Raw genomic sequence first — 11,307 nt, 5'->3', positions numbered from 1 at the left:
AATCTCAAAAGATTCGTTCAAACGAAACGTTCAAAGAATCGTCCCCCCCCCACACGCACACACACACATATCCTTTTTTTAATTTTATTTTTTTTAAATATAAATCAAATAAACAAAAATCATTGTCAAAGCGAATGGAGTGTCCGAGTGACGTCACAGATCAAACAGCCAATCAGGGGGTGGGGGCGGGTGTGGCACTTTTCACTTTCATTTAAGCTTTGACCATGATTTTTCCCTAATGAAGTGGCCTGTCATTCGGTACACCTGAAAATGGCGGTGTACCTAATGGAGTGTCCGAGTGACGTCACAGATCAAACAACCAATCAGAAAGTGGGGGGTTGTTTGGGTGTGGCACTTTTCACTTTCATTTAAATTTTGACCATGATTTTTCCCTAATGAAGTGGCCTGTCAATAGGTACACCTGAAAAAGGCGGTGTACCTAATGGAGTGTCCGAGTGACGTCACAGATCAAACAACCAATCAGAAAGTGGGGGGTTGTTTGGGTGTGGCACTTTTCACTTTCATTTAAACTTTGACCATGAATTTTCCCTAATGAAGTGGCCTGTCAATAGGTACACCTGAAAATGGCGGCGTACCTAAGGGAGTGTTCGAGTGACGTCACAGATCCAACAGCCAATCAGAAAGTGGGTATGAGGGCGGGTGTGGTACTTTTCACTTTCTGTGATTTTTCCCTAATGAAGTGGCCTCTCATCGAAGTGGTCAAATCTTCACGGAAAGTGAAAAGTGCCACACCCGCCCTCACCCCCACTTTCTGATTGGCTGTTTGATCTGTGACGTCACTCGGACCCTCCATTAGGTACACCGCCATTTTCAGGTGTACCTATTGACAGGCCACTTCATTAGGGAAAAATCATGGTCAAAATTTAAATGAAAATGAAAAGTGCCACACCCAAACAACCCCCCACTTTCTGATTGGTTGTTTGATCTGTGACGTCACTCGGACACTCCATTAGGTACACCGCCATTTTCAGGTGTACCTATTGACAGGCCACTTCATTAGGGAAAATTCATGGTCAAAGTTTAAATGAAAGTGAAAAGTGCCACACCCAAACAACCCCCCACTTTCTGATTGGTTGTTTGATCTGTGACGTCACTCGGACACTCCATTAGGTACACCGCCATTTTCAGGTGTACCTATTGACAGGCCACTTCATTAGGGAAAATTCATGGTCAAAGTTTAAATGAAAGTGAAAAGTGCCACACCCAAACAACCCCCCACTTTCTGATTGGTTGTTTGATCTGTGACGTCACTCGGACCCTCCATTAGGTACACCGCCATTTTCAGGTGTACCTATTGACAGGCCACTTCATTAGGGAAAAATCATGGTCAAAGTTTAAATGAAAGTGAAAAGTGCCACACCCAAACAACCCCCCACTTTCTGATTGGTTGTTTGATCTGTGACGTCACTCGGACACTCCATTAGGTACACCGCCATTTTCAGGTGTACCTATTGACAGGCCACTTCATTAGGGAAAATTCATGGTCAAAGTTTAAATGAAAGTAAAAAGTGCCACACCCAAACAACCCCCCACTTTCTGATTGGTTGTTTGATCTGTGACGTCACTCGGACACTCCATTAGGTACACCGCCATTTTCAGGTGTACCTATTGACAGGCCACTTCATTAGGGAAAATTCATGGTCAAAGTTTAAATGAAAGTGAAAAGTGCCACACCCAAACAACCCCCCACTTTCTGATTGGTTGTTTGATCTGTGACGTCACTCGGACACTCCATTAGGTACACCGCCATTTTCAGGTGTACCTATTGACAGGCCACTTCATTAGGGAAAAATCATGGTCAAAATTTAAATGAAAGTGAAAAGTGCCACACCCAAACAACCCCCCACTTTCTGATTGGTTGTTTGATCTGTGACGTCACTCGGACACTCCATTAGGTACACCGCCATTTTCAGGTGTACCTATTGACAGGCCACTTCATTAGGGAAAAATCATGGTCAAAATTTAAATGAAAGTGAAAAGTGCCACACCCAAACAACCCCCCACTTTCTGATTGGTTGTTTGATCTGTGACGTCACTCGGACACTCCATTAGGTACACCGCCTTTTTCAGGTGTACCTATTGACAGGCCACTTCATTAGGGAAAAATCATGGTCAAAATTTAAATGAAAGTGAAAAGTGCCACACCCAAACAACCCCCCACTTTCTGATTGGTTGTTTGATCTGTGACGTCACTCGGACACTCCATTAGGTACACCGCCATTTTCAGGTGTACCGAATGACAGGCCACTTCATTAGGGAAAAATCATGGTCAAAGCTTAAATGAAAGTGAAAAGTGCCACACCCGCCCTCACCCCCACTTTCTGATTGGCTGTTTGATCTGTGACGTCACTCGGACACCGCTATTTTCAGATTCATTCGAGAAGATTCACGAGTGACAGATAGCGTTGCTACTATGCTAGTCGACACACGTTATGCCGACATTGATGTTTTAGTTTTGTATTTGTTGGATTGTATTTGATGGTGTTATCATACCGAATGTGTTTGAATAAAAGGTCGAAAAAAAATTAGGAGACCCCGGGGATGATCCAGGACGCGCTGGAGAGACTACGTCTCTCGGCTGGCCTGGGAACGCCTTGGGATCCCCCGGGATGAGCTGGACGAAGTGGCTGGGGAGATGGAGGTCTGGGAGTCCCTCCTAAAGCTGCTGCCCCCGCGACCCGACCCCGGATAAGTGGAAGAAGATGGATGGATGGATGGATGGATGGATGGATCGATGGACGGAAAAAAATCCGTTGTGCAGACATTTGTTAATTTGGGGGACACCAACTCATATAACAACGTATAACACACATATTGTCATATAAAGCAGTTCACCAAATGTCAGATTTTTATGTGAAGAATGGACATCCACTGTATAGATTTGCAAAAATCATATTTTATTCCCTTTTACAAAATTGGCTTTGCTTCAGTTAAAAAACTATCATCTGAGGAACTAAGGTGATTTATGTTACAGTTGTTTTTGTTAAACTACATCATGATCAAGGATGAATTCTTGTGTTGGTTGATTTTGTATGTGTTGAGCATTGTGGCAGATCAAAATTTTTGGCTGGACGCGAGCGGGCTGAACGGTTTTCCCGAGGTGTTCATGAAGGACTCGATCTCCTCTACGGTCCTTGGGACGCAGGTAAGCAGCTCAATGCCGTCCGCGGTGACGGCGATGTCATCCTCAATGCGAACCTGCCAGGGGTAACGTAAATGAGAGGCAATGAATAGCCTTACTAGCTTAAGTAGCTAATGACCTCATTAGCGAAGGAGCTAGCGACCTAACTGCCTCATCAAACCTTTGGACTGAAATAAACAACAATATGCAAGCCCTTGCCAGAGGGAATGAAAACAATTACTGACCCCGCCAAAGCCTCTGAAGCGACTGAGCACTTGGTTATTGATGAAGCAACTCTTGGCTGGGTCATTCAGGGCTTCATCCAGCAGTTGGTTGATGAAGTAGATGCCCGGCTCCACGGTGAGCACCATGCGCTCCCGGACCAGGCGGCCCATGCGCAGACTCTTCAGTCCGGGCTCGTCGATGCGCTCCACTCCCTGTGGGGCACCGGCGTTTGAGAAGGTTACGACGGCTTCCGGATGTCCGCCGACGGACGGCGCTCTCACCTCGGGGTAGCCGCCCACGTCGTGCACGTCGATGCCCAGCAGGTGGCCCAGACCGTGAGGCATGAAAGTAGAGCCAAGGTGGACTTTCATCATGTCTTCTACGCTGCCCTTAAGAATGCCCACTTTGACCAGCTCCTCCAGGTGGACCCGGTCAGCCAGTCGGTGCATGTCGGTCCACTTCACGCCTGGTCGTAGGAACATTTACACATGCTTAAATTTCGGATCGATGAAGCAACTTAACACAATTTGCGCCTGTGTTTTAAAGCAAAGAATATTATTTTCTTGACTAACACGCTAAGTAATGTCATCGAAATATTAACAAACAAATAAACTGTTAGTGATAGTCGTGTCACCTGGTTTGATGGCAGCCATGACTGTTCTGGAGGCTTTTAGAACAGCCTCGTAGATGGCCCTCTGGTCGGCGGTGAACTTGCCATTGGCTGGGAAGGAGCATGTGATGTCCGACGAGTAGCAGTAGTACTCGCCGCCCATGTCGAACAAACTGTAGGAGTGGACATCAAAATAAAATGTCTTTCAATTTGTTAGGATTTAAAATGTTAAGTCATCTCTCCCAAGGTACAATTGTTACCATGGTTACATTTACAGGTAGTTTTGGACAATTCCGTTTTTTTGTTGGGAAGGGGATCAAAAAAAATATTGGCACTCACCACATGTCGCCATCCATTATGGTTTTGTCGTTGGGAGCCCCAGCGTGACCATAGTGCAGAACCGAGCAATTGTTGCCCCTGTGGGTCACACAATCAAACATCAAAAGTTCAGTCTCGTTCTTAAAGGAGCACAAATGTTATTTTTGAATCACCGACCTCACAGAACATGGACTGGTTTTTTTCCCCGTTGTAAATATTGATTAATAAATAGTGTTTTAAAAATTAGGAGTATAAATGTCATTTTATAGTAAACCTTTTGGGACCAGTCTGTATTTTAGTTATTATGGACCTGAAATATCCTAACTCAATAGTGCAATCACGGGCATATTTTTTGTGAAAATAAAAATTGGAGCTGGCAAGCTTAGGTTTCGACTTTGGTACACGGAGACACTGAATGGAACCAATGAGCTTTTGTCAATCAGCGTCAAAAAATGTTGACTTGATAGCCTCTGACGTCGTTCCACTTTAAAGTTTGGACATGGTTCAGGTTGTTAATCAAAACAAAGGCTTTGTGTGTAAACACAAAACTAAGCTAATAAGCGCTAATCCCCAAGAAAAACTCATTACGCGCGGCCTTGGATACACAGAAGACCAGCATTATTAGTTGATTAGCAACTGCTCATGCGTAGCCATGCTGCTAATTAAGTTTTAAAGCACAAGCGTCCATTATCCATTTTGTTTTAATATTGCCACTGGGTAGTCAACAGAAGGCCCACTCACGTTCCGCAGATACAAGTGTACGAAGTGTGCCGCATGCCTCCTTTTGTGTAGCAGTAGTGTTGGAAGAGGCTGAAAAGAAAGATATCACAGATGACTAGCTCAATAAAATCATGGCCAGCAAAAACAGGATCACAATTAAGATGTGATTTATTGCGCAGCCCTGCTGGTTAGCTAACTAATAAAACAAAAAAAACAAGAAGTAAAACCTTCTAGCTAGCTAGCTAGCTATCCAGCTAGAGACTAGCCAGCTAGCTAGCTAAATATTTGACTAAGTCATGTAGATCTATTACTGAGGGAAAAAGAAATCTTTACCTTTCCATTTCGTATTCTTTCTGCCCAGGTTTGACACTTTTCATAATCTACAAAAATAAACGTAGACATATGTGAGTGAGTCATGTGGATTACGAATGCGATAACGTTGCTAGTACTTACGATCTTATGGGCTTCGCTGGACACCTTGTTGGTGTACCTCAGGACTTCAAGCTCCATGTCCGTCTTAATCAGGCGGCTGCAGGAACAGAGTGACAAAGAATGGATGTGATTCAAAGCTGCACTTATGAACAAATCAGTGCTTATTTGACTCTTTGATTCAGTTGACTCTTTGAAGAAGGCAGAGCAGTATCTCGGAGTCATACATTTCAGACGTGCTCTGCTAATAAGTATCCTACGGGAACAGCGTGACCCGAGACATTCTCTCCAAATGTCATGGAGGAACTTGCCTTTAAAGAAAAAAAAAATAAAAATCTCTTTTTGCTGCACAGCTAAAAAGTTTTGCTTCCGAACTCAGCTGAAACTGACACAGTGAACCAAAATGCAAAGGCAACTTTTCAAGGTTTTTTTTTTTTTTCTGCTTTCTTTGTATTACATCTTATTTATTTTTGTTGTTTCCTAACAAATGCCACCAGACTTAATTGCTAAAACGAACAAACAAACAAAAAGTGCAAAAACAGCTGGTGAAAAGGCAGGCCGGCATTAATGCCAAGCCATGTTACAAATGGTGGCGGGGGGGGGTGTTTTGCCGAGCGGCAGAAACACTGCCTTTCTCCACAGGAGGTGTGACTCAAGACGATTCTGTCTCATTTGGGCCAGAAATGTCAATTCATCTAATGGCTGCAAAGTCTAATGCAGGGAACAAGCAGATGTGCACGTAGCCTATTACATCCAGCCTGCTTGAGGATGGATGTGTATGTGGGGAGGATAAACCAGCTTCATGAAGATTTGCATCATCAGATCACTGATTCCAACTTGGCACTTAGTTCTGGACTTATTTTTAGTTGCAAAGTGTCATAAGTCACTTTAACCTAATACTACAAATTATAATGAAAAAAGTGATGATAATTCTAGTCTCTCTTCTAAAATTTGGACCATAACTTTTATTTTGATTCAACTGACGCGTATGACATCTTACCATTCCACAATGACTGGGTGCAACAACGTGTTGTTCACTTGGAATCTGAATCAGAAGAAAAAAAAAGTAGCTTAGTTATACAATAATTCCACATTTAATATACTTTAATATTAAATAAAAAAAGATGGTAAATAGTTAAAAAAAAACAAAAAAAAAACAAGAGAGCAGCGAAGACAACGTAGTTTGTGCAAAATTAGCAGTATGCGTGAGACCACATCAAGCAAAGTGTAATTAAAGGAAGAACCTACTGGCTAATTCCTTCAAAGGAGGCTTCACGGCTGACGCTACCACTGTCTGTGTTCTGTCCTCGCTACAATGAACACGCGCACACATACATAAAAAAAAAAAAAAGACATCAAATGTTAAATGCATCCACACACGATTTCCACGTCGGAATTTTCTCAATCAAGTCTGAATTTGTGAGACTCAACAACATTTAAAAAAAAAAATAAGCAATTATTTTTTTTTGTGTGGGAAGAACAAAAAGCAGCATACCAATGTGAGCAGGACGGCTGGTTTCAGGTCACGCAGAAATTCAGTAATCTGCAAAGCATGAAAAAAAAATAAAACAATGACGCTGACAAATATGAGCTTCCGTCTCACACACAAATTGCAGAGTGACATTCTGGCTGCCAGGTGTCGCCGTGGCTCTGCAGCCCTAATGTGACACGGAACCTCAAATGACTTTATTGCTCATCCAGCAGCCCAAAATGTCAGGTGACATTTTCCTGACACGTTGGCGGCTCGCCTGGGGAGCGTTCCAACTAGCACATATCTTTAATTTTACACACATTAGCCCCGGTGAAGGTCGTCTCGAGTCACAATAAAACACAGCCGCTCCGTCTGGCGGAGACGAGTCATTTTCCGGTGATGGACTCTACAAGTGAACAAAGACATGAGCTGCCCATTCAAAGCGACACTCTGCGAACATGACAATTAAAGTATTCCCATTTGTTTTGAATTGTGAAAAAAACTTCAGGTTGAATGAGCAAAAAATTAACTCAAGTCTAACCAGTCAAAATATTTTGACAAGCGCTCGGGAGATGAGTCATGGTAGATTCTAAATTCAAAAAAAAAAAAAATTAGTTGGCCTCAACTATGCACGCAGCACTTAAAAAAGGTCACAATATTGACATTGTAGTTTTCGATCGTGCTTATAGTGCAAGTCCCCGCTGGCGACACTTAAGGCGGCTGAAAGCTTCTCTTATGGCATTTGAGTGTTTTGAAAGCTCCCACTGTGACTTTGGCAGAGGAAGTGACGGCAGATTGACGTTGGACGCCTCCCCCCGGGCGGGATTTGTGCACCTTGGGGAGGCTGTGAGGAAAAACTCCATTCTTCATAACCACGAGAAGGTCAATTTAAGCACCAAGGAATTGATTTACATACTGGCATTTTTTTTTCTGTATTCTTAAGAATGTCACAAAACACATGCAAGATATTTTTTTTTAGGTTGAGTTCCCCTTTAAGACTTTAGTGATCAGGTTCAAAAGAGGACTTACATCACAGGTATAGTGCACCTCATCCACAGCATACTTCTTCCTGAAGTGGTCTTTGGAAAAGATTCTGTTGACACACCAGACCCAACTTTTTAGTTGACGTTACCCCAAACGGCCCGGCTCCAGGCAAACGCAAACACTCACTCTCCCATCCAAGTGGCATAGCTTGGAGGCAGTTTTGGAACAAACAGGATGGACTTCCCCGAGTCCACTTGAATGGCCCCATAGCAGTCAGCCTCAGTCACCCCAAAAGCCCAATGGAAGAACGACTCCTGCGGTATAAAAAAAACCAAGCCGATCAAACACTTCTCGCGTTTGCGTCTAAAACGAGACACGAATCACCGACCTGCCTGAAGACGACGTCCGTGTCGGTGCAGTGCCTCTGTTGCTGCTCGCCACCCTGCAGCACCACGACCGAGTTGCTCTCCAGGTTCTCTTTGGCCCTCAGTCCGTTACAGAGGCGCCGGCGGTTTTCTGCGAAAAGCTCGGCGGACACTCGCAGGGTGTCGTTACCCAGCCAGAAAACCGGTCTGAAAGCAAAAAAAAGGAATGGAAGAAATGAAATTGAGATTTATTTATTTTTTTAGCAGTTTGTTTACAGGACAGTAGCTTTTTGAACATACAAAAAAAGATTTCAATTTCTTGGCTCTTTATTTTTATATGCTATGATTTGACTTGGTCATTCTTTCAAATAGCCCAAGAGTCATAGCGACGAAGAAAACCCAGCAATTTCGTGAGAGCTTGGGCGCCGTACGCTCAGTTCCTAATAACAGTGTTTGTGAGCTTTATGGATCGACCTTGAGCACAGTCCAGCGTGCAAGATCAGATAGACTGTTTCTTATCAGCAAAGAGAGACTTACTATCCGACCCGCCGTGTTACAAGCTTGTCAAAGTACTGTCTTAATCTTTGCACAGTCGGGATTGACTCCTCACACCATCAAATCTTATTACGTCCTATCTAAAGGATTATCTACACGTCCTGGCAACGTTGTGGCCTCCGAGTAAAAAAATAAATAAAAAATAAGTGGAAACTTCCAATTTGGAGATGAAAGCAAAAAGTGCTGAGTTTAAAGAAGAAAAAAAAAACCTTGGGAGTAATGACGGGGCGTTTCCGATGAATTGAACGAGTTTTTTTTTACAGTTTCACCTCACATTACCAAAATATGCATGGTAGACTAATCGAGCCCCGCGGATCTTACGTGTGTATATTTTCTGCCCTGCGATTGGCTGGTGACCAGTTCAGGGTGTGCCCTGATGTACACATAATAAGAATGGACGGTTGTTTTGATAATTGAGTCTCTGAAGACAATAAAATGGAACTGCTGGACAAAGGACTTGTACATGCTACCTCAGCGTTAATTTGAAAGGGCAAAGTTTTTGATTACGCAAGTTGGGATGGCACAAGAGATGCCGCTGTCACAAGATTAAAGATTAAAAAAAAAAAAAAAAAAGGGGGAGGGCTGTTGCATCAATAACTATATAGATATTTATTTAAACATTTTAACATGGGATTTACATTCAGAAATATAAAACGTGAACATGTCATTGTTACTATTTTCATATTTTTATAAATAACTGTGAATTTTAACGCCATACGGTTCAAAAGAAACGTTTGACAATGAATGAATTTTGATATGCACAATCCGATCTCTTTGTTTCTTTTCCATCTGAATTATAAATTAAATTGTAAATATGAATATATCTCGGATACCCATATCGTAGTGCTTGGACGTTCTACCATGTAAAATCACAAGGTTAATGCATTGAAGGAAATATTGTGTTTTTAATTACAAATTGTGCATATTAACACACAAATACTTAACCGTTACATATGACATGCAGGAACTTTGTTGTTGATCTCTCATCGATTTTGACAGCTTTCAAATTGCCAGCAAACGTCTCGGAGCGCAAAACGGTGGTACCGACGCGGCACCGCAATAAAACATCACTTCAAAATACATTGACATGCATGATGCTAGATTTATTAAATTACAATATTTAGTGGTGCAGTCTGAAAATAATAAATAAGAACTCACTCCGGTGCTGTAGCCATGATGACGTTTGTTTCCAGCCACTGTCACGTGTCAACGGAAGTCACGTGACTTTGCAGGATGACTTGGCATTGTGTTGCGTTCAGAACAATCGGACGTGGGCATTTCGGATCGTTGTACGCTGAGCGCAGGCTGTTTAATCTGAAATATTTTTTCATAAATACAGTTTGCACAACTGCTGGTTGAGTCTGTTGCTTCCGGATTGGGATTGAGGTTTTATTGTATACGTCGCCAGCCAATCGCATGGCACATATACAAAGTATAAAAATGTTCTCCTTTCATTTATTTAAATAAACTGAATTTATGAAAACATATATGATCTTTTACAATGCCGATATCACACAGCCCTTTGTGTGTAACTCCCAGGTTGTTATAACGTGTGACACTTTTTAATTAAAAAGACCAATAACGCAATTAAGACGCCTTGACCTTAGCGAGTCACGCTTTCGGCTCTTTTTGGTGTGTGTATCAAGTAGAAATGAAACGACTTACTGCCATGAGTGTAAATAAGCCTAACGCGGGGCCAGAATTAAAAGCTATTGGTCGGTGTAATTTAAAGGCAACAGGCAACTTGTTTGTTCTGCTTTGAGATCATTCATTTACTAATGCTTGCCCGAGTGGGTTGTATAACTCAGCTTGTGCACATTTGTTTCAATGCAATTACAAACAAACCTCATTAGGAAAGACTTTAGGTGCTCATTCTTATGAGAAACAATAAAAGAGCTGTAACAAAAAGAATGTTGGTTTTGATTGTCATTACCACGGAGAGAAATATCTCATTTTTAGTAGCTTCTCAACATCTGATTTATGAAAAAGTCTAAATTTCAGCCTACGAGTGATTCAGTGAAATGATAACTCATCAATTGCTGATTTTATATTTGCAAATGAACATGTACTCTTCTGGGTCATTTTTATTTTTTTATTTTTTTTGCTGAGTCTGAATAAATTTTCATGACCTTTTGAGTCAGAGTTTGTCACCAATTTTACTATAAATATCCTTAATATTTGGATGACTGCTCATATAAAGAATTATAGTTATGTTATGACAACTAGTAACTTACCACACCTTTGTATCTATTTCATCTTGCTGCAAGAAAACGAACATCCTTGGGACTAATTCAGCTCTCCCAGAGTTCCGCGCACACAAACCTCACGTTGGCATGCAAATGACGCCGATTGCAACGCTGTTTCTTAAGCTAAAGGATAAATGAATGTGATCGTATTAGCATAGTGACCGCGAGGATACCAAAGATTTGTGGGAAAGCGCAGTAGGCTGGATAATTAAAGGTCATTCCTCATTAAGACATATGAAATC

At 42.0% G+C, this 11,307-nt stretch overlaps 1 protein-coding gene across 1 annotated transcript; it reads right to left on the bottom strand.

Annotated features, from left to right (window-relative positions):
• Positions 1-2,897: 2,897 nt before the first annotated feature.
• Positions 2,898-10,094, bottom strand: pepd (peptidase D). The gene is made up of 15 exons (XM_085907818.1): positions 9,978-10,094; positions 8,288-8,471; positions 8,086-8,213; positions 7,945-8,008; positions 6,940-6,987; positions 6,693-6,754; positions 6,445-6,489; positions 5,469-5,544; positions 5,349-5,395; positions 5,037-5,105; positions 4,317-4,394; positions 4,002-4,150; positions 3,649-3,833; positions 3,388-3,579; positions 2,898-3,219 (listed from the first exon to the last, which is right to left on the bottom strand). The coding sequence occupies exons 1-15, from the start codon at positions 9,992-9,994 to the stop codon at positions 3,076-3,078; spliced, it is 1,488 nt and encodes a 495-aa protein (XP_085763944.1). The 5' UTR covers positions 9,995-10,094; the 3' UTR covers positions 2,898-3,075.
• Positions 10,095-11,307: the final 1,213 nt, after the last annotated feature.

The sequence above is a fragment of the Syngnathus leptorhynchus genome, chromosome 3 (assembly GCF_054491065.1).
Source record: "Syngnathus leptorhynchus isolate UIUO chromosome 3, UIUO_Slep, whole genome shotgun sequence".
In the NCBI taxonomy this organism is placed as follows: domain Eukaryota; kingdom Metazoa; phylum Chordata; class Actinopteri; order Syngnathiformes; family Syngnathidae; genus Syngnathus; species Syngnathus leptorhynchus.
This window is presented reverse-complemented; position numbering and strand designations above follow the sequence as displayed.